The sequence below is a fragment of the Arabidopsis lyrata genome (genome assembly GCF_000004255.2).
Source record: "Arabidopsis lyrata subsp. lyrata unplaced genomic scaffold ARALYscaffold_5, whole genome shotgun sequence".
Classification (NCBI taxonomy): Eukaryota; Viridiplantae; Streptophyta; class Magnoliopsida; order Brassicales; family Brassicaceae; genus Arabidopsis; species Arabidopsis lyrata.
The window spans coordinates 832208-855547 of NW_003302551.1; the positions used below are offsets into that span (position 1 = coordinate 832208).

Below are 23340 nucleotides of genomic sequence, written 5' to 3' on the forward strand. Positions count from 1 at the left end.
ACATATTCTATACTTTGTTCTTTGTTCTACAAAAATTAGAATATGTTTTCTAACATTTACTCATGTTCTAAGAATGTTAGAAAACATATTCTTAAGATTTTTTTTTATTCAATAAAAATTAGAAAGTACATTCTATCTAATTTAGATTTAAAAAAAAATCTTAAAATATGGAAATTGAATATAGAGAATTTGATTACATCTGCAAACTACAGAAGTTGAATTCTGAATACTTTAAAATTCTTTATACCTAAGTGAATAAATTATAACACAAATTAGAATTTTTCTTTATACTTCACACTTTTTCCTATAGATTACACTTAATTTCTTGTCTCAAAACCCGGAAAATTATTTGAATTTTGAATACTTTAAAAAATTTTATACCTAAGTGATGAATAAATATAATACAAATTAGAATTTTTCTTTATACTTAACACTTTTTTCTTATAGATTACGCTTAATTTCTTGTTTCAAAACCCAGAAATTTATAGTTGCGCTCCATAAAGAAATTGAAATCAAGGGAGTGGGATAGAGAGAGAGATTGAAGAAGAAGAAGAAAAAAACAGTTATTTAATATGGCGTTATTAGAAAGGAGAGAACAATTACGAAAGCTTAACTTTGATGAGCAAGAGAATCAAAGAAGAAGAAAATATGAAATTATCTACGGCAAAACAAATAATGGAATGTAAATAAATGTTGATTTTGTCATATATTTTTTCCAAATTGTTTTTAGAAAGAAATCAATTTAATTTTGATTTTTTTTAATAGTTTAGTAAGATTTTAAAAGACTGGGGGCATATTAGGATTTTAATTATATGAAATCATATATGACCAATATTAAAGTATATATGACCACTCATGAATATAGAATGCATAGATGGGCAATAGTTTAATTATTTGTCCTTTATTTCCAATTTTCTCAAGATATAATGCGTTGATAAAAAAACATAACGTTGACATGATATTATCCACTAGTTTTATAGACTTTTCAAATTTTGGGTGACGAATTAAAAAAGAAGAAATGTTTTCAATTCTTCAGTAGTCAAATAGATGAAAACCGCCGGAGCGCCGCCGCATAGAGGTGGTTCCTCCGCCGCTTACTTTTACTGGTCTTCATCATCTTGCTCTTACGATAGCTGTAGAGTTTTGGTGGTGAAGATGGGAGGAAAAGGCAAGAAGCCTCATCAATCTTCTTCTTTTAAGGTCCACACATGATTACACATTTATGTAAAGGTTTCGTCTTTGAGAACCAGAAGTCTCTCTTTAATCGAAAATAGTTGATAATTCGAAGTGGGTTTTGTGATCAACTAATCCAACATTAAATTCATTGATTTGTGAATTCTGAAAGTGCCAATCTTTTTTTCTTGGTTTATGATCAATTTAATTCTTTTTAGAGTTCTAGTATCGGATTTATCGATATGATGGATGTCCATTGAGCATTTTGCAACAATTGATTTGATCTTTGTATGACCATTAAGTTCTTGGATTTGTATGGATTCTGATATTCTTCTCTGTTTGGTTCTTTTTAGATCTCTAGTAACGGAGTTATGGCTATGATGAATGTTCATTGACTATTTTGGAACCATTGATTTGATTTTGGTTTTTGATAGCAGGATTCAGAGCCAGAACCACCGAGAATCAAATCCAATGTTAAGCATAACTTGCAGCTTCTGAAGTTATGGAAGGCATGTAGTAGTGTGATCTTTTTGTTTCATTACCACGGTGTCTAAGTCTAACCATTAGTATTCAAGAATTTGTCTACGTTAAAATCTTTGGAATTGTATGATATATATGTAGGAGTTTCAGAGTAGAGGATCTGGCATGGCTAAGCCAGCGACTAGTTACAGGAAGAAGAAAGTAGAGAAAGACGAGTTACCGGATGATAGTGAGCTCTACCGGGATCCTACAAATACGCTTTACTAGTAATTACACTCTATTTTTAAGTTTCTCAATTTCAGAATCTTCATGTTGTTTGGAGAATGGTTTTTGAGGTTTGAAAGTTGAAGGAATGTTTGTGATTCCCTGAAAGCTGTTTTATAGCACGAACCAGGGTCTATTGGATGATGCAGTTCCGGTTTTGCTTGTTGATGGTTATAATGTGTGTGGATATTGGATGAAGTTAAAGAAACATTTCATGAAAGGAAGGCTTGACGTTGCTCGGCAGAAGTTAGTTGATGAACTTGTGTCATTCAGTATGGTTAAAGGTAAAAACTTTCAGAAGAATCAACATTTGATTTCATCGATGGCTCATTTCGGCTAATGCGACAATTTGATTTGAATTTGTTGTAGAGGTTAAGGTAGTGGTTGTGTTTGATGCTCTCATGTCTGGTCTCCCTACTCACAAGGAAGATTTTGCAGGGTACAGTCAATCGGCCTTTTTCCAGTCTTAATAGCTGTTTTCAATATCTTTATTTACTTTGACAACTCAAAAAGGTTTCTCCTTTTGGCCAGTGTTGATGTGATTTTCTCTGGAGAAACTTGCGCTGACGCTTGGATTGAAAAGGAGGCAAGGAAAAATGATCTCTTTACCCCAAAGGCTGTTCAAATAGACGGGTTTTCGAAAATAGTTGTTGATGTATCTTCATTTCTGATAAGATTCCTGATATTGGTAGGTGGTTGCGTTGAGAGAAGATGGATGCCCTAAGGTTTGGGTTGTAACATCTGATGTCTGTCAACAACAAGCAGCACATGGAGCGGTATTGCATATCATAACGATGTTTTAAACTTGTTATGCTCATATCTTGTTACTGATTTTGGTGACTAATTCTTGACAGGGAGCTTATATTTGGAGTAGCAAGGCACTGGTTTCTGAGGTATGATCACCAAAGCAATTGCCTTTATCTTTTTTTGTGATTTGAGAGTCATGTGATCTTGTGAAACATCATATTGTAGATCAAATCAATGCACAAGGAAGTAGAGAGAATGATGCAAGAAACAAGGTTACATTGGATTTTTCGCGTTTTTTAGTTCTGCGGTTGGTGGGGTTTTTGAAATCTGCGTTTGGAGCTAACCGAAAATCTCTGGACTACTTTTTCTCACATAGGTCAACATCTTTCCAAGGGAGATTGCTGAAACACAATCTTGATTCTGAAGTCGTGGATGCTCTTAAAGATCTAAGAGACAAATTATCAGAAAACGAGACAAAGAGATGACAGCAAGGCTTGGTCTCTCCATGTAACTTCTGTCCTAAGTAAGCTAATCTGACTTATAAAAAACAGAGGCTGCAGAGGAAACTAGAGAGATAGAGAGAGAGCTCAAAGGCTCTGTTAATGTTGTATTTGTGTCTGAATTCTTTTTGACTAATCTATAGATTCGTTTTCTTTAGTCCAAACATTTGGTTATGAGATGTTCCGAATTTTATTCTTAGCTTCATGCATAAAAATCACCTTAACCTATGTTTATTATGTTACAATAATGTACATATGTACCTTTTAGTTGAATAATGAACCAAATCGTTTTTCTCTTACATTATATTTATTTATGTATATAGTTTTTGGTTTATTTAATTATTTTTATGAAAAAAATTGAAATAAATACTTCGAAGTGGGAGCTAAAGACCAATCAAGACCCATAGAGAACAAGAGCTTTATTAAACAAAATCTTTGACGTGAAAGAAGCACGATAGTTTCAAAGACCTATAAAAGAACAAGAGCTTGACAAAACCAAATTTCTAGAAGAAATAAGCTCAGTTAACAACAAAATTATGACAAAAAGAAAATACATTAAATTGATAAAAAATAAGTAAAACATAAGCAAAACATATGAAAAAATAAAAATGCTAAGAAAACAAAAATTGTAGATAAAGATTAGATATTTCAAAAACGGTGGACATCGGCTGATGCAATGAGGTTCATATGATAGAAACAATGTCTGAACTACTCTGAGGCCTGAGCTAAGAGTTTTTCGCAATCGCAGGTTGTTTGACTGTTACACTAAGCGGCGGAAGGAGATTGGTCCGCCATTCTCGTCAGCCATTATCTCTTCTCTGTTAATCTCTGTGTTTCCGATTTCCGATTTCCGATTTATCTGTGATTTTAATTATGTTTGTCGGTTTGTGCTTTAATATGGGATTCAATGTCCGAACCACTCTGAAACCTGAGCTAAGAGTTTTTTCCAGTCGCAGGTAGTTACACTCCATGTCATTAGTTTATGGCAAATGTGACTATGATGTATCAAACTACATTTTGGTTTATATGATTTAGATCTAAAAGACAACAAATTATCAAAAAACTAAATGAAGAGATGAAAAAAATCCAGAGACGCAGTTGGATAATACTACGTCGGCTGAGACTCTGAGAGACCAGATACGGTAGCTCCGAATCCATAGTAGATAGTAGATATGACGGCGACGGAGAGGCAGGATATAGTAGCTCCGAATCTAGAGTAGATGGTGAATATGACGGCGACGGAAAGACAGGATATGGGAGCTCCGAATCCAGGGTAGATGGTGGATATGAAAGCGACAGAGAGGCTTTCATTATGTTTTTTATGTTAACCTATGTTTATTATGTTGTGAATGTGACCTTTTAATTGAATAATGGACAAAATCGTTTGGTTAGTGTAAATCATTTTTACTTTTTGTTTTCAAATTTTAATTATATAGTATTCCTTCTGTATCACTTTATGTGATGTTTTAGCAAAAAAAAAAAATTATTTCAATTATATATGAGAGATTCTGAAAACGATGCGTTTTAATTTAACCGTAATCCGTCCAATTTTCATGATAATATAGACGGAAATGGATTTACATTAACAGATTTAAATTAAAAGTTTTTTTTATTAAATATATAATTAAGGGGGTTATCAAACGATTCATTCTGTAATTGAGGGATTTTATTACTAAAAACCCTTTAATCCATTGCAAATTCTATAATTTTACCAACAATATTTAAAATATGATCTGGTTGAACTGATACAACTGCCATCAGAAAGAAATTTTGGCTATTGGTTGTTTCACTAGTTTGACGCCTTTTATTTTTTTGAATATGTTCTTTCATTTTTATTCATGTACAAACTAAATTTTAAAACACGTAGATAGATTATAATTTTAAGACAAAAAAACAAAAGAAGAACAAAAAATAAACCAAACAGAATAAGGAAATCTATATATATAATGGGAGGGTTTCTCTCCATCTAAAGTGTCCACATCAGCATTCATGTCATCATAATTTATTTTTTGTGGGCTCCACATATTTTATTTATTAAAACAAAAACATTAAAACTAAACTAATTCACACATTAAATAAAAATAATAATTGACAAAAATTACATGAAATATTATGAAAAACGAAAAAAATAAATATACAACTTAAAATATGAAATTTTTGAATAGATATTGAATATATATAAATTAGATCATTATATTTTAACATATAATGACTAAATATTTTAAAATAGTTAGAGATACGAAAAAAAAAAACTTATCATATATTTTAATGGTACAAAATTTATTTTTTAAGAGTTGCCATTCTTTAGTAGAGAAAAGGAAATAAGGGTTAAAAATACCAAATTTAAAGATTTTTACTTAAAATAGAAATCAATTCATTTCTAAAAAATAGACATTTAAAATTTGAGTACCGATTAAAAAATAAGAATAATTTAGAACATATTATTCTTTATAATTATAATATATAAGTAGTCAAATTAATAAATTTTCTATATTATAAATGTTTTCTAAATAAAAAAAGTGAATACCTAAAGAAGAAAAACTAAATATTAATCAGTGTTTTTAGGAAATTCACATAGATTGAAACAAACTAAGGGTGATTTGAAATAAAACTATCCTAAACATCACAAATAAAAATAAAATAATCTTATCGAATAATAAAACTGTGTAATAATAATATTTGAGAATGTTATTTGGAAATCTATATATAGTAATGGTAGATTGAAGAGTTTTTCATTAGAAATAAAAATGATTTTGTTTTGTTTTTCTAAATAAATGTATTTTAAAATTAGAATAATTTTTATGAGTTCGTAAGTGTCACATTTTATAAAAATCAACATAAAGAATACTATCTAAAATCATAATATATGTTAAATTATATATATAGAAAGAGATTTTTGTATTTTCCAAATGGTCAAGATAAAGTGCAAAATTTCACGTTGAAATTCTATGTTTGTGAATAGGAATGAGTCCATATATGAGATTTGTTTTCTATAAAGCAATTTTAGATGCACCATAACATGGTAAAAAAATATCTTATAACAAACATCTCCTCAGATTTCTTTTCTGATGTTCACTTTAATAAAAAGATCATGAAACTTATAAAAAAAATTGAGTATTGAATGATATGAAGGAGAAAATAGAAACGATCTAAGGAGAAAAGAGAATAGATGTCGGGAGACGACGAGTGAATCATAAAAGAAAACGAGAAAAATTGTAGTAAAAAATGTGAGAAACTTTTTACTACTTTGGAAAGATAATGCATATGAATTAAAGTAAAATCTTTTAAAATTCAATTGATTATATTTATAGTTTTATACTCAAAGAATAAAAGTTTACAATTAAATTCCGCGCAACGCGCGGGTACACCCTCTAGTTAATTTAAATAGGAGTGTTTACTCTTTATGCCAAATTATTGTCTATGACAAAAGGCATTACCAAATAAAAGAATTATATGACAAAAAAAAAAAACAATTTGGGCCAGGTCCAGATAGTAAGGATCCAATGGGTTTATTATTGGGGTTGATATAATGTTAAGGAGTAATACGTTATCGTTCAGCAATAAAAAAGAGTCAGCTTGGGCTTAAGTTCTATTAGCCTTACCGGGTTATCGGATCAAACCGCTCCATACTTTCAAATTGAAAGTTTCAATTCCACGCTGACAAAATTCAATTCAAGCAAATTACCGTCGCCGCCTTCTCGAATTCGTTCTACCGCCGGTTACTTGTCGCCGCCGGTTACTATTTGATGTAGGAAATGAGCATCAAATGAGAAGGCTACGTGGAGGACAAAGATTGGTCGAAGCGGGTGAGACACGTGGCAGAATAACATTGGTCGGAGCTGGAGAAAGTTGTTATGAAGACTCTTTAAAACGCAGTCTCTGGACTGGCAAAAAAAAAAAAAACGCAGTCTCTGCTTCTTTTCATTATTATGCAAAATCTGAGATTGTAATCTTCTTCTTCATTTAATTCTCTGTTGTTCCTGAGAATTCTATGTAATTCTCAAGCTCTTCCTCATCGTTTTGCTGGATCTCTCTTTGAGACTCTTGCAGATGAGAAGTGGTGTTGCGTTACTTGCGAACGTTGTATCCATTTATCCTTCTTTGTTTATTTGAAATCCATTTGATCTTCCTCACCCGATTTACGTTATCACTATTACTCGTTTATTCGTCGTCTTTCGATAGCTTAATCGTTCCTGTTTACTTTCCCAGAATTTTCTCGAATTGATTTTGATGGTGTTGCTCGGAAGAACTAAGTTATGATGAAACTCTTTGAATGAAACTCAAGCATTTGTGGAAAAGAACTTTGCTACTACAGTCTTTGAAGATTTTTAGGAAGCAACATGATTCTTTAAAGATGAATCTATGGCTATAATTCAAGCTGAACTTGGATGCCTACAAGGTGTTCGACAGAATGCTGGTGAGAGGCCATAGATTACAACAAAGGAGGAGGCTAATTTGGTTTGCTAAATCTTGGATGTTCATATACAGATATAGGAAGCAACCTCACGTCTGGTTACAAACTGCGCATAAACTGATTGTTGGAAGCAATATCAAGTACACACATCCATGTTCACAAGTGCTACAGTTTGATGGATGAAGAAGCAGAAACGAAAAACCATTTGCAGGGTACAGTCAATCGGCCTTTTACCGTCTTTATATTGTTTTCGATATCCTTATTACTTTATAAACTCAAAAAGGTTTCTCCTTTTGGCCAGTGTTGATGTTATTTTCTCAGGAGAAACTTGCGCTGACGCTTGGATTGAAAAGGAGGCAAGGAAAAGATCTCTTGACCCCAAAGGCAGTTCAAATATACTGGTTTTCTAGAATCATCTCTGATGTTTCTTAGTTTCTGATAAGATGCCTGATATTGATAGGTGGTTGCATTGAGAGAAGATGGATGCCCCAAGGTTTGGGTTGTAACATCTGATGTCTGTCAACAACAAGCAGCGCATGGAGCGGTATTGTGCATCATATCGATGTTCTAAACTTGTTATGCTCATATCTTGTTATTGATTTTGGTGACTAATTCTTGACAGGGAGCTTATATTTGGAGTAGCAAGGCACTGGTTTCTGAGGTATGATCATCAAAGCAATTGCTTATTTTCTATTTTTGTGATTTGAGTTTCACGTTATCTTGTGAAACATCATATTGTAGATCAAATCAATGCATAAGGAGGTTGAGAGAATGATGCAAGAAACAAGGTTACATTGGATTCTTCGCGATTTTTTAGTTCTGCGGTTGGTGGGGTTTTAAAATCTGCGCTTGGATCTAATTAACCGAAAAAATCTGGACTACTTTTAATTTACACAGGTCAACATCTTTCCAAGGGAGATTGCTGAAACACAATCTTGATTCTGAAGTCGTGGATGCTCTTAAAGATCTAAGAGACAAATTATCAGAAAACGAGACAAAGAGATGACAACAAGGACCAAGTAACTTCTGTCCTAAGTAAGCTAATGTGACTTATAAAAAACAGAGGCTGCAGAGGAAACTAGAGAGATAGAGAGAGAGAGCTCAAAGGCTTTGTTAATGTTGTATTTGTGTCTGAATTCTTTTTGACTAATCTATAGATTCGTTTTCTTTGGTCCAAACATTTGATTATGAGATGTTCCGAATTTTATTCTTAGCTTCATGCATAAAATTCATCTTAAACTATGTTTATTATGTTACAATAATGTAAATATGTACCTTTTAGTTGAATAATGAACCAAATCGTTTGGTCTGTGTAATCATCTTTAGTTTTTCTTGTAAATTTCAATTATAGTATAAGTAAATAATCCGAAAATTATTTTCGACATTGGTCTAAAAATCAACCGTTTGTGAATCTGTATAAGGTTCACTTACTAATAACCCCTCATTTACATGTATATAAGACCGAAATTATGTTTAACAATTTAATGTCCTCAACGACTCATAAGCATGTGATCCTTTCACAGATGGATCTGCTAAGCTACTCAACACTGATGATGGTTCATCTCTCAAACCTTTCTCCAACTGAAAGAAATTTACAAAAGGTTCCAAATTTATGAGCCAACAGATGATGGTTCCGTGGTAGAGGACTTTGCTAGTTAAATTTTTTGTTACTTGTCCTTTTATTTTATTTTATTTTCCACCTTTGTACTTAACCGAGTTTTTTGATTAATAATTTAATATTTCAGAAAACCACAAAATAAAACAAAAAAAAGATGAAAAAAAAACTCTGAAGTAAAACAAGTATAGACTTTGAGAAACTTCTACATGAAATTTAAACTTTTTTCTTCTTCTTGCTAGAAAATTAGTCAAAATTCAGTTTTTGCTATTCTATTAACAGACTCTCTTAAGGAACAACATTTTTTCTCTTACATTATATTTATTTATGTTTTTTTTTTTTGGTTTAGTTTAATTATTTTTATGAAAAGAAATTGAAATAAACACTTCGAAGTGGGAGCCAAAGACCAATCAAGACCCATAGAGAACAAGAGCTTTTTAATAAACAAAATCTTTGACGTGAAAGAAGCACGATAGTTTCAAATTAAAGACCTATAAAAGAACAAGAGCTTGATAAAACCAAATTTTTAGAAGAAAGAGGCTCAGTTAACAACAAAATTATGACAAAAAAGAAAATAAATTAATTTGATAAAAAATAAGCAAAACATAAACAAAGCATATGAAAAAATAAAAATGATAAGAAAACAAAAATTATAGATAAAGATTAGATATTTCAAAAACAGTGGACATTGGCTGTTACAATGAGGTTTATATGATAGAAACCATGTCCGAACAACTCTGAGGCCTGAGCTAAGAGTTTTTCGCAATTGCAGGTTGTTTGATTGTTACACTAAGCTGCAGAAGGAGATTGGTCAACGGCGGTGACGACTGAACGGCTCTGTTCTTTGGTCCATACTCTGTTTTTCGTGTTTTTTTTTATTATTTATTCAAGGAAAAAGAGTGACATACAGTGGTGAGTGAGAAGAGGGAGGGTAACAATGTTCAAGGTAGTTTAGTGTGGGGGAAGTCAAAGTCAGAAGTAAATTTTTCAGAGTTTCTAATTAACACATTTCCAATTTAAGAGCACATGTATAAAAATCAAATTAAAAAATTTAAGAGCACATGTAACTCCGTTAATAAACGTTTGAAAAATCCTCAAATATACGACGTCGTTTGTCAAAACTCAAGGAGAAAACAGAGCGAATGTTACAACATTTAATGGCGTTAATCTTCGTGTGTTTGCAAACTACTTTTCTAGTGAAGGCTTTTTTTTTTTTTTTTTACAGTAAAATAAAGTCATCCATTTAAGCTAAATATGTAACTTTTAGTTGAATAACGAACCAGATCGTTTGGTCAGTGTAATCATCTTTAGTTTTTCTTGACAAATTTCGACTATAGTATTAAGTAAATAATCCGAAAATTATTTTCACATTGGTCTAAAAATAAACCGTTTGTGATTTGTGAATACTGATGATTGTGCTAAGCTACTCAATACTGATGGTTCATTTCTCAAACCTTTCTCCAGCTGAAAGAAAATTACAAAGGTTCCAAATTTATGAGCCATGTCGGATTATAAAAGAATGTGACTATTTTTTTTCTTTTGTTTTGTTTTATTTTCCACTTATGTACATAACCGATTTTCTTGATTAATAAATTGAAAATTTTAACAAAAAATGAAAAACAAAGATGAAAAAAAATCTGAAACAAAACAAGTAAAGACTTTGAGAAACTTCTAACTGATTTTGTTTTTCTTTTTGCTAGTAGATTAGTTAGATTTCAGTTTTTGCTATTCTGTTAACAGACTTTCTTAAGGAATAACATTTTTTCTCTTACATTATATTTATTTCTGTATAGTTTTTGTTTTATTTTTTATTGATTTTATGAAAAAATTGAAATAAATAACACTTTGAAGTGGGAGCCAAAGACCAATGACAACAAGAGCTTTAATAAACAAAATATTTGACGAGAAAGAATCAGGATAGTTTCAAAGACCAATTAAGACCTATAAGAGAACAAGAGCTTGATAAAACCAAATTTTGTAGAAGGAAAAAGCTTAGGTAGCAAAAAAATTATGAGAAAAAGAAAATAAATAAAATTTATTAAAAAATAAACAAAACATAAGAAGAAAAACTAAAAGACAAAAACTTTAGATATAAATTTGAAATTTCTTTGTAAAAGGTGTTCGATGTGATATTCTTTGTAAAAGGTGTGAGTTGGCAGAGGAAACAATTAATCATGCTTTATTTGAGTGCACTCATTCTAAGAAAGTATGGGACTTATCCGATATACCTATGGTATCAGGTAGTTTTCCTCTAACCTCGGAATTCTCAAATCTAGATTATCTTTATTGGAGACTTCCATCTACTCTAGAAAGGGGAGAGAAAACATATAGTTATGCTTGGATTTTGTGGTTCATATGAAAAGATTGGAATAAAAAGGTATTCAAGGGATTACAATCTGAACCCACATATATTTTAAATCTTGCTTTGAGTGAAAAATTAATGTGGGAAGAAGCTCAGGTGGATCCGATCGAAACTAGTCCTATTACGGAAACTTTGGAACGCCCAGTTCTATCGATAAGATGTCGGTTTGATGGCTCTTGGAAAACTTCGGATCCAACTATGGGCTTAGGATGGTGTTGTTTTCAAGGAAATGATCAATCGATTTTGTTCGGTGCAATGTGCCTACGAAGGAGTCCTTCCCCCCTTCACTCGGAGATGGAAGCTTTAATTTGGGCTATGAAGAATATCCTTTCAAGAAGGATAGATTGTCAGGCGTTTGAAACAGATTGTTCGGAGTTAGTCTCGATGATACAGTCCCCTGACGAATGGCCCGCTTTCTCCAATCTGCTAGACGAGTTTGGTTTTCTCCGTGTCTCTTTCCCCTTCTTCTCGCTCTCTCTTATTCCCCGTTTATGTAATGTTAAAGCGGACTGCTTAGCCCGTTCTTCCAGACTTTTATTTTATGAAGTTTCTTTTGTAGACACTTATCCTCCTAATTGGGCAACCAATCAAGGAGTTCTTTATTAATTAATGTGTGGTTGACAAAAAAAAAAAAAAATTGAAATTTCAAAAACCAGGGACATTGGCTGATACAATGGAGGCTCGCTCAAATAATAGAGACCATGGTTTAGAAATCAGAAAATCATAACCAGGAGGGTCATAATTCGGAGCCTCATAACATAGAGTCGACGGCCTAGACGAGGGTGGTGACAGTGAGGATTATATGTTGGGCAGTTCGTTGAAACTTAGCCCTACTTGTTACCCAAATCCGAATTATGACAACTACTAAGAAATGCAGAGCAATAACAATCCATCATCTCAATCATATTTCGTCATTCGAGTTTTTCTTTTCTCAGACCTTATTCGCCTTTTGAATTGAGTGATGAACCGATCAGTCTTGGTATCCAAGTCTATGTGATCAGAATTGTCTGTGTTGAGGCTTACATCACTACATATCCAAGCGTAGTCACCTTGCATAAAGACCTTCCAAGGCTTCATCTTGAATGGCAGATGAAGGCATATCTGAAGTCGAAAGCAGATCAGAGTAGGCAGTTGACGAAAAAGAACAATGTTCCGGAGACGAGAATGCCAAAAGCGGAGATGACAATGGTAGAGTAGTGTCCACGAAAAGGACAAAAATGAAAAATGGAAGATCAAGCGCTTCCTCCTCCTCATCCAAATACTCCTCGCTAGGCTTGAAGAGATAACAATCAAATCATATTGGAACGATGTGAAAAACGAACAACTAAAAAATTTCTCCACGGAAATTAGGTAGAGAATCTCCTTGAACATAAACGTTGTTCAAGGACATGGTGTAGGTGGGCATCGTTGTTATAACTATTGCTATTTTTTTGTAGTTGGTAATTATAGTTATCATCACTTATTATTTTAATTTCGACATGTAATTTATAGTTTAGATATTCCTTATGTAAAACTCTATCTCTCTAAGTTAGATAACAAACAATAGAGTCGATTGTTTGTTATCTTGGGCCTGCGAGCCCCTTCGGCTTTTGCCTTGTATGTTGGGCCTGCGTGCCTGGTTCGGCTTTTGCCATGTATGTTGGGCCTGCGTGCCTTTTTTGGGCCTTTGGGTCTTGTAATTTGTTTCTTTTAATTAATGGAAATTAAAAAAAAAAAAAAAAAAAAACAATAGAGTCGATTTTTAATTCAAATTTTGGTTGAAAAAAAAACTATAGTTTTTGTATATGTTTTGCTTATTTTTTTTGTCAATTTCAACTTTTTATAAAAATATATAGAATAGTTATAACATATTGATAGAGTTTTACTTAGAAGAATTATCATTAAAATTATATATTAAAAAAAACTTAATTTTAGGTTCTGAAAATGTTTAATGTCACTACAATTTTGAAATATTTACAAATTTTGAATTCAAAAAACTTAAAACTTTATCACTAATTAAACACATTCACGAGTTTTTTTCAAACAAATTAGTCTTACATAAAGTTCGGATCGTCAGGGTGATAAACCAGTGTAAAGGGCAGATCAAGAAGCTCTTCATCTTCTTTATTACTCTAGAAAAGATATCCTACGACTCATGCCAAACAGAGAAGAATGACGACAACTCGAAATTGCTTCTCTACGAAACCTTCCAGAAAAGGTATGAATCAACGAAATCAAATTCAGGTAAGATAAAGAAGGTGGGCAACACTGAAACTGCAACTATGTAGTAGAGCTGCGTCGGGTAGAATCCGGCTAACCGACAGAAATGGATCTCGTCTCCCATCGTCGCTGATCTAACTTTTTAGATTTCTCTGATTTCATGATGTTTCGTTGTGTTAAGTGCTTCAAATTTGACACTTCAATGTTTGTTTCTACTTTGAGATATGCCTTAGGTTCCATCTCCTCTACTCCGTCCATGCTGAAACTAGTAATCTTTTTTATTAATTGAAATAAGTGTTTTCTCTGTGTCTTCCGGCAAGTTTCGGCGTTTTTCGGCGAGTTTCTGCTTTTTCTGGTGTCTTCTTTTGTGTTATTGTACCCAAAAAAAATCTGAGTGGCCATCGATTTTCTGATTGAACCTGACGTTTGAAAAAAGAATGTTGTTTTTTTGTTCATAGTAAAATCTCATTCTCAAAAAAAAAAAAAAATTAATTAATTAATATGTAACAGAACAATAATTGGGTTGAATTTGTAATTTATATAATTTACAAAGACACATATACATTTGAATAATTTGATAAAACTACATCCGTTTCTCAACATATGAGATTTGTGCAACGAATTTAAGCTTAATAATTCGAATTTTCTTTTGCCAACTAATAATTTAAGTCATATATGAAAACAAAATTTATAGTTTATAGTTAATAACAGAAAAGAATATCATTTTTTTTTTTAGATATCTTTTTCACATATGAGATAATATTATTAGGTTTAGATGTAATTCAAGGATTATGCATAATTATTTTGCTTTTTATTTATTTATTTGAAGATTTTTTTAATCATTTAATATATTGCAAATTTTATAATTTGACCAACAATATCTAAAATATGATCCAGTTTGTCTGGTTGAACTGATGCAATAACTGCCATTAGGTTTCTTTCACTAGTTTGATTTTTTTTTTTGTATATATTCTTTCCTTTTTATCAAGTTAAACTAAATTTTAACATAGACAAATTATACGACAAAAACGAAAGAAGAAGAAATAATAAACCAAACAGAATATGGAAATTAATTTAAATAGGAGTGTTTAGGCCCAATATGACCTAGACAAAAAAATCTTTTAACTATATTTGGCGAGGTTCAGTTAGTAGATCCAACTTAATAGTGGGGTTTTTATTGGGCTTCATATAATGATAAAGAGTAATATTGTAAACGACTCAGCAATAGGAAAGATTCGGATTGGGCTTAAGTCCTATTAGCCTTACCGCTCCATACTTTCAAATAGTTTATATTCCACTCTGACAAAATCAGTTCAAGCGATTACCGTCGCCGGCTTCTCGAATTTGTTCTACCGCCGGTTACTTGTCGCCTGTAACTATTACTCTATTATACATCACTACCTATCCACGCATAGTCTCCTTGCGTGAAAGACGAACAACTCAAAATTTTCTCAAAGAAAAGTAGCCAAAGAATCTCTTTGAACATAAACATTGTTCAAAGACATGGTATTGATAGGCATCGTTGTTATAACTATCTTTTTTGTTTTTTTGGTGTAGTTGGTAAATTTATAGTTATCATAACTTATAGTCATTTTAAAGTAAATGAATTTCCCAATTTTAATTCAATCTGTATATTAAAGACATTACGTTTTCTCTATAATTATAATGACTTATGCATCAAACATAAATGTAATATACTTGACAATAAATACACATGGAGAAAGAGGATGCTGAATAGAAACTCACAAAGAACTTATCAACAAATGGCCGTCCCATGCTTGGCTGTTATGTTCTCCCACATAAGTTTCAAAAGAAACCAAACTGATAAAAAAAAGAGAAAGCAAGCGAGTGAGATATTGCTACATAAAACATTGTTTTTTTTTGCAGAATGGGCTATACAAAAACGAAATTGCATATATAAAGAAGTAAATAAGAGATAAAAGAAGAATTGTAAAAAGCCTGAGAAAAAAAGATAGTACAAAATCTCTCCGTGAGAAAAAAAGAGTTAAAGAAAATCGTACTAAGCTGATGTGTCAATAAGATAGTGCATCAGTTTTTGATAAAGTGACTGTTGATTCGCTATTAGGCAGATAAGTTGTACATTTTCTTATATTTTTTTCTTAACCTCTTGTATATTCTTCAGTCATTGACAAACAAGTTGTTGTATATTTATGCTGTCATAATTATTTTAAAAGTCTTAGTTAAGAGTTGTAGCAAAATATAATTTAAAACAATGTTGTCCCTGCATATTAGAATAAAAGATTTGTACCGTTAATAGCAAAAGAACACAGGACTGAAAGATTTAACTTTTCAGTTATATATTTTTTTACAGAGGACTGAAAGAAAATTAAAAGAAAATCAATCATTTCTCCTGTTCATGTGATTATCAGTAATGACCAAAGATCTTTACTGTGTAAAATTGATAAATCGAATTTGAATATAAGGTAAAGAAATTGTGGTCGTTTTTAGTCAACATGGAGTACTATGAAGTAGTGGAGGAAATAAAGGAGGATAAAAATCATATGTTTAGGAATCAAAATCATAGAGATATTACCTCATGTGTATTAGGGAAGTAGATTGTGCAGATTAGGGAAGTAGATATCCTTTGTGATGTTTTCTGAGAATATATGAACTCGTCGAGAAAAACTTGGTTTTCTCTAGTGCATACCGGTATATATCTCTTGTGCTTGTATATATGGCTTGGTTATCTTTCTTACTGTAATTTCACAAAATTAAAGAGTCAATTGTCGAGTACTTGATTTGCGTTTAAAAATATGAGATCAACTATTTATAAAAGCAAAGGAAGAACTAATTGAGAATTGATAACCTTGGCATGTCTTTGGGTTTGTCACGATGGTGTAAGAGTTTTTTTTTTTTTTTTTCTGAAAATGTTTCACATGGGACCCTTGAAAACGAAACCCATGTCTTTCTACAGTCAGTTTCTCAACAAGAGTTATAATTCACAACGTATATGCAAAACGAAAGACATGCAAATCTCGAGAAGATGAAATATTTGATACCTTATTGGAATTACACTTGTTCTGTTCTTCAGCCGTAATTGTCATGGAAGGAGAAAGGAGAGTGAAGATGAATAATGGATCGAGAAAGGAAAGCGGACACAAATACTGTAAAAATTGTAAATCTGCCATGGCGTAGAGATGGAGGAAGAGAAAGTAACTGATCCGAAAGCGAGAAATTTGGGAATCGTAATTAGAAAATTCGGCGAAGAAAATTAAACAATATAAATTAGTAAGAGCGGTTGCAAGATATGGGGAAGATCGTGGGGAAGACGGCGAGAAAGAAGGAAAGAAATTTTCTTTAAAATTTTACTGTAATGAGAAAATAATTATTGTTTTACGCTTCAAAACACAATAAATTGTGACTTTGCTTACATTCTTTTTGTGAAAAATTGACGGTTGATTTAGTATAATTAGATAATGCTGTTTAGAGCCCTTAACCGAAGATTATTGGATATTATATTTGAACGAAAGCATCTTTTCCCCGAAATTGTAATTGAACCGAGAAAAACAAACCCTTGTAAACCAACCAAACCGAAAAGTTTAACCCGATATTGAAACAAACAAATATTCGAGAGACAAGGATTCAAGAGACAAGACGAGAAATCAGAGTTGATTCACAAATTGCAATCAAGAAATTGTGGTAAAGATGGGGAATCTGGAGAAAGAATGGATTTAGAAGAACATTAAGATGATTGGGGTCGAAATAACAATGCGGAGAGATGTTTCAGCATTTGTTAAAATTGTTTTGCACACCAAGTGTTCGATAAAATGTCTCCACAGAAAGAAAGCAAGCGAAGAGGAGGGTTTTTAAGTAAAAGCTTGGATATTCAAATACAAACATCAGTAACACTTGCAGCACTGAGAAGTAGAGAGATTGGAGACAGAGCAAGTCTACAAATTTGTAGATAGTTCCAGGGCTTGAGATGTTTAATCTGGTCAGTCTCCAATCAATCAAAGTGTATGGTTTATCGAGAATGGATAGATATTCAAGAGAAGATGATGTTACTAATGCATTAGCAGTGGATCTCTCTTCGGAAATTGAAGCAGAGAAGAAGGTTCATCTGTTGATTGTGCAGTTCAACGAGGGTCAAATTTGAGTTGGATATACAATAATCCAGTGGAACTTGAATATTTGTTCTGGAGGGATATTTTGGAAATTCAGGCAATCATGTTCATTGATTTTCTCGGAGCAGCAGCTGATTCTCTAAAATCAGAGTACCGTGAAAGTCTTGGTGATGCTGCTGAGAGTCATAGGTTACTATTTCAGTGTCTCTAATCTCTTTTATCCTATGAAGTTTATCTTTGGTGATATGAGGTACCAACTTAAGCACAAATGTTAAATCTAAGCTACTACAGAAGTTTCGGCACTAGTGTTATGTTTGGTCATTGTGGTGATGCAAAATTTATAGGAAAGGGGACAGCTTATCATGGCACCAATAAAGATAAACGACAGAGATTTGTGGTGGGGCAGTTACACAGAGTTTGATGAGCTTATAAGATCTGCAGTTTTCCATCGAAGCCACCTTGACTTGCTAAGATTCTTCAATCCAGCATTGATGAGGTTCTTATTACATCACTAGCTCTAGCAGTTCCATCACAGATTCGGATTTATTCAATGATGATGCCACCAGCTGAGACGCAAGGGGAGTTGTTGGTCCAAAATAGTGAGAAAGTCGAAGTATAACATTCTTCTTTCACTGTTTCATGACTGATTTCTTGAGTGCTAATGATAGAATGAAGAATTTACGGGAAATCTAAAACGCCAACTCGCGAAGCTCTTGGTTGTGTGTCTAAAATTAACGGTTCCTGATGAACCTAGTTTTGAGCCCTTGGTGGCTGCCTCCGCTGCTGGAAAATTTGGAGATTACCAATGGTGCTCCCTCTTTCACTTAATTCAATGATATTAAAGTTCCAATTAAGTTATTTTCTCTTTGTTGAATTAGATTCTTTCATCATATTGTTGTCTGCAGTAACAATGCAATGGGACTATGGTCCATAATTAAAGGAAAGGGTACTCAGTTCAAGGGTCCTCCAGCTGTTGGACTGGTTGGTTTGGTCTTTAGAATTTAGTAGCTTTTCGTATGTTGTATGTCGTGAATCAGATTCTTATCCTATTTTATATGTCTTTTAACTCTAATTCTGTTCCCTTTTTCACAAAGGCCCTTGTTAAGAGTCTCCCTACTTCTGAGATGGTGGAATCATGCTCTGTAGCTAGACCTGGCTATATTAATGTCGTACTATCAGCTAAGTGGATGGCTAAGGTGCTCCTATTGTTTTACTCAGTTGTAGTCATTTTCTAGTGCTCATATAAATAATATATGTTTGGCATAATTGTTTTCTAATCTATCCGCAGAGTATCATCGATGGAGTTGACACATGGGCACCTACTCTTTCGGTTAAGAGAGCTGTAGTTGATTTTTCCTCTCCCAACATTGCAAAATAAATACATGTTGGTCATCTTAAGATCAACTATCATCGGTGACATGCTAGCTCGCATGCTCGAGTACTCAAAGGTTGAAGTTCTACGCAGAAACCATGTTGATGATTGGGGAACAAAGGTAGGCTACTTTTTATTGATTTTTTAACCTTGAATTTTTTTTTGTAATTGTTGTATCGGAGAAATAAGAGCTGCTTTTCTGCAGTTTGGCATGCTAATTGAGTACCTCTTTGAGAAATTTCCTGATACAGATAGTGTGATCGAGACAGGTCAGCTGCCTTCCATCATATGGCCTCTCAAGCTTTAAAGTTTTATTTTATGTCAATATTGGCATAATATGCTTGTGAAGAACCGAAGCAATTTAATTTCTAACCTCAGATGTCGTTTTTGATAGGTGTTTTACAAGGCATCAAAAAAAGAAATTTGATCTGGATGAGGACTTTAAGGAAAGAGCACAACAAGCTGTGGTCCGTCTACAGGTAAAGAACAATTCTCCTAACCTAAATCACTAGTGCGTTATTCTGTTTCCCACTGTCTCATTTTGCAGCTGCCTTTAGTTGCAAGATCAATATTACTCACTAGTCTTTTTTTCTTTTTTTTTTTCATTTCTTAGGCGCAGGGTGGTGATCCTGTTTACCGTAAGGCTTGGGCTAAGATCTGTGAAATCAGCCGAACTGAGTTTGCCAAGGTTTATCAACGCCTTCGAGTTGAGCTTGAAGAAAGGTAAAGAAATAGCTGGACCTGTACTACATTATCTGAGATATTGGAAAAAGGATACATTGGTTAATAAAAAATATACATTGATTCAATTCATGACAGGGAGAAAGCTTGTAAAACCCTTATGGTTGTAAAGAGTGATGGTGGTTTTAACTATGCCTCAACAGATCTGACTGCTCTTTGGTGGGTTATCGTTATGTTAATTATTCCATGAAATCCGGATTGCATATTGTTCAATAAATTGTCTGCTGGTACTAAATTTTGCCTGGCTCAGGTACTGGCTCGATGAAGAGAAAGCTCAGTGGATGATATATAACACCGCTGCTGGCCAGGAGCAGCACTTAAGTACGTTCTTCAAGTAGGTTTGATGAGTATTTTATTGTTTTTGACGTCTTGTGAAATGTTATGTCTTGATTCAAACTGTTAGTCGTAACTGTGGTTATCATGTTACTCTGAATTAGGCTGCCAGAAAAGAAGGTTGGCTTCCAGGCAATGAGAAAACTTACCCTAGAGTTAACCATGTTGGTTTTGGTCTCGTCCTTGGGGAAGATGGCAAGCGATTTAGAACTCGGGCAACAGATGTAGTCCGCCTAGTTGATTTGGTAGATGAGGCCAAGACTCGCAGTAAACTTGCCCTTATTGAGCGCGGTATCTAGCTTTGTGTCAGTACCCTCTATGTTTTGAATTGTTGAACCATTCAGTTGTTCAGTTATTATTTGGTCTATTTATGCTTATGTGTTTCTCTGTTTAGGTAAGGACAAAGAATGGACACCAGAGGAACTGGACCAAACAACTGAGGCAGTTGGATATGGGGCAGTGAAGTAAGTATCATTTCTACTCTACTGCTGATGGTATTGAATTTCTCTTCAGTATCTTCTGGTTTTCGCCTTTTCAGTGAGTTTTCGTAGTCAAGGCAGCTCAGTTATGATGAATAGTTTGCCAGATGTTTTGACAGTTGGCATATTGTTGGGGTCGGATTTCACCCATCCTTTGAGACCGAGCCAAACTTCAACACCTCGGGTTATCCTGCTAATCAGCTCGGGGTACTCTGCCAGTCAACTCGGGTACCCTGCCAGTCAATCTGCCAGTCAGCTCGGGTACCCTGCCAGTCAGCTCGGGTACCCTGCCAGTCAATCTGCCAGTCAGCTCGGGTACCCTGCCAGTCAATCTGACAGTCAGCTCGGGTACCCTGCCAGTCAATCTGCCAGTCAGCTCGGGTACCCTGCCAGTCAGCTCGGGTACCCTGCCAGTCAGTCTGCCAGTCAGCTCGGGTACCCTGCCAGTCAGTCTGCCAGTCAGCTCGGGTACCCTGCCAGTCAGTCTGCCAGTCAGCTCGGGTACCCTGCCAGTCAGTCTGCCAGTCAGCTCGGGTATCCTGCCAGTCAGTCTGCCAGTCAGCTCGGATACCCTGTCAGTCAGCTCGGATACCCTGCCAGTCAGCTCGGGTACCCTGCCAGTCAGTCTGCCAGTCAGCTCGGGTCTTGCCAGTCAGTCTGCCAGTCAGCTCGGGGTACACAGTCAGCTCGGGGTACACTGCCGAGCCTTATACTGCAGTTACCCCGAGGCAAAGTCTCAGTGCTACCCGAGGCTCAGTGCTACCCGAGGCAAAGTCTCAGTGCTACCCGAGGTGAAATGTGTATCGTTCCCGAGGCGAAGTCTGCAAAGTCACCCGAGGCAAAGTCTCAGTGCTACCCGAGGTGAAATGTGTATTGTTCCCGAGGCGAAGTCTGCAAAGTCACCCGAGGCGAAGTCTTTAGTGTCACCCGAGGCAAAGTCTTCAGAGTGACCCGAGGCGAAATCTGCAAAGTCACCCGAGGCGAAGTCTTCAGTTTCACCCGAGGTGAAGTCATCAGAGTCACCTGAGGTGAAGTCTTCAGAGTCACCCGAGGCAAAGACTTGGTTAAAAATTCACTTCTATAGTATCACTTCCGAATAGAACGGCATCATTTCCGAAAAAGAAGGATCATTTCCGAGATACTCGGAAATGATAAGGAATAATCTTGAAGGATCTTTGCAAATCAGGAAATCTTCCTAAAACCTCCGAAGAATAAGGAAAGTATCCTTATCCGCAATATTCTAAGCCGACTTCAAGATAAATGGAAATCTTCCGAGAATATCGCTAGAGAGGCGGTTTACCATCCCTATATAAGAAGACTCAAGGTTCTCACAGAAGGAGGGCAATATCGCTCTAGAATTTACACTACACAAAGCTCATAAGCACAAACACCTTTTCTTTTTACGATCAAACTCTTGTACGATCAAAACCATCTTTTTCTTAATAAAATCAAGAACACCATCTTTGGTTTCAATCCGTTATGTTGTTCTTTGAGAATTCACGTTTATTGTATCCCTAAAATAAAACCCTAGACAAATCTTGATTGTGTTAGTTTCGACTTCCACACATATATGCATGCTACAAGCTAATTTGCGGCTTTGTTTAATTTTCTTTCAAGGTATGCTGACCTGAAGAACAACAAATGAACAAATTATACTTTCAGCTTTGACCAAATGCTTAATGACAAGGTACTGGAATTTGCCACCTAGTTTACATATTTGCATTATGCAGTCACCTACACAACCTTATTGATTACATGTCATGAGCAGGGAAATTCAGCCGTTTACCTTCTTTACGCTCGCATCTGGTCAATCATCAGAAAGTCTGGCAAAGACAAATGAATCACTTGATTTTATTCTTTGTTCCTCTTTGCTGCACCTGAAACTTTCCCATTCTCTCTATCAAGGAAATGCTATTAGTACCTACCATATGCAGTAGGATAAAGAGTAATTCTTATGTTTCAACATCTGCGTCATTGCAGACAAGAAAGCTAGCATTCGATTTGCTGAGGTAACACATGCTCATTAGATACTTCTTTCATATTTGACTTCTTTTCCTTGGTAACAAGATGAACAATTGCAAAACTCATGTGTGAACGATTTGCAGACGGTTGAGGAAGCTTGCACCAACTTGTTACCGAGCGTGCTGTGCGAGTACCTCTACAGTTTACCGAACACTACACCAGATAAAACTTCCTCGCACGGCTAGCGTTCCATGGAATTGTGGATTCTAGTATGTTGTACTGTATGTTGTGTTTGAGTCTCAAGGGATTAATGTGATATTTATACACCATAGCTGAAATAAAATTTGTACTTAAACTAATGGGTAATTACTTCATACTGAATATATCAGAGAACATAATCCAACTACCAATACAAATGTCAGAGATGGTTAAGGAACACAACATAACTACTTAACGACATAAGTACCATGAACCTAAGAGAAACTACTAAGATATGCAAGAATAATACAAATCAATCATCTCTATCAATTTTCGTGTTTTCCTTTAGTCATACCTGAGTCGACTTCTGAACTCACTAATGAACTTCTCGGCCTTAGCATCGACGTCAGAATCGT

At 34.3% G+C, this 23340-nt stretch overlaps 2 protein-coding genes, 1 long non-coding RNA gene and 1 pseudogene across 4 annotated transcripts; 3 read left to right on the forward strand and 1 right to left on the reverse strand.

Annotated features, from left to right (window-relative positions):
* Positions 1–954: 954 nt before the first annotated feature.
* On the forward strand, positions 955–3392 carry LOC9312886 (uncharacterized protein YacP). 2 transcript variants are annotated; one of them, XM_021025435.1, is made up of 10 exons: positions 955–1230; positions 1611–1682; positions 1795–1919; positions 2038–2201; positions 2287–2356; positions 2449–2503; positions 2610–2693; positions 2772–2810; positions 2890–2936; positions 3041–3392. In XM_021025435.1, exons 3-10 carry the CDS (start codon positions 1819–1821, stop codon positions 3147–3149), a joined length of 669 nt encoding a protein of 222 aa, XP_020881094.1. In that variant the 5' UTR covers positions 955–1230; positions 1611–1682; positions 1795–1818; the 3' UTR covers positions 3150–3392. The 2 variants fall into 2 exon arrangements, with proteins under 2 accessions (XP_020881094.1, XP_020881093.1); XM_021025434.1 differs by having other exon boundaries at positions 955–1200.
* A 3389-nt stretch (positions 3393–6781) lies between these two features.
* LOC110228342 lies at positions 6782–8788 on the forward strand. The gene is made up of 7 exons (XM_021025447.1): positions 6782–7581; positions 7653–7790; positions 7880–7962; positions 8039–8122; positions 8201–8239; positions 8320–8366; positions 8476–8788. Exons 2-7 carry the CDS (start codon positions 7754–7756, stop codon positions 8582–8584), a joined length of 399 nt encoding a protein of 132 aa, XP_020881106.1. The 5' UTR covers positions 6782–7581; positions 7653–7753; the 3' UTR covers positions 8585–8788.
* A 6600-nt stretch (positions 8789–15388) lies between these two features.
* Positions 15389–17033, reverse strand: LOC110228345. The gene is made up of 4 exons (XR_002331858.1): positions 16775–17033; positions 16582–16659; positions 16309–16470; positions 15389–15575 (listed from the first exon to the last, which is right to left on the reverse strand). It is a non-coding gene; the product is annotated as an uncharacterized LOC110228345 (long non-coding RNA).
* Positions 17034–17748: 715 nt separating this feature from the next.
* LOC9312887 lies at positions 17749–23164 on the forward strand (annotated as a pseudogene).
* The last annotated feature ends 176 nt before the right edge of the window (positions 23165–23340 follow it).

Bases quoted from the DNA above. Each gene is read 5' to 3' on its own strand.
- LOC110228342 (XM_021025447.1), top strand. From the start codon at position 7,754: ATGGATGAAGAAGCAGAAACGAAAAACCATTTGCAGG. The intron at 7,963-8,038 runs GCAGTTCAAATA...TGATATTGATAG, and splicing joins AAGATCTCTTGACCCCAAAG to GTGGTTGCATTGAGAGAAGA. The intron at 8,367-8,475 runs GTTACATTGGAT...TAATTTACACAG, and splicing joins AGAATGATGCAAGAAACAAG to GTCAACATCTTTCCAAGGGA.
- LOC9312886 (XM_021025434.1), top strand. From the start codon at position 1,048: ATGAAAACCGCCGGAGCGCCGCCGCATAGAGGTGGTTCCTCCGCCGCT. The intron at 1,201-1,610 runs GTCCACACATGA...TTTTGATAGCAG, and splicing joins ATCAATCTTCTTCTTTTAAG to GATTCAGAGCCAGAACCACC. The intron at 2,504-2,609 runs GCAAGGAAAAAT...TGATATTGGTAG, and splicing joins ACGCTTGGATTGAAAAGGAG to GTGGTTGCGTTGAGAGAAGA.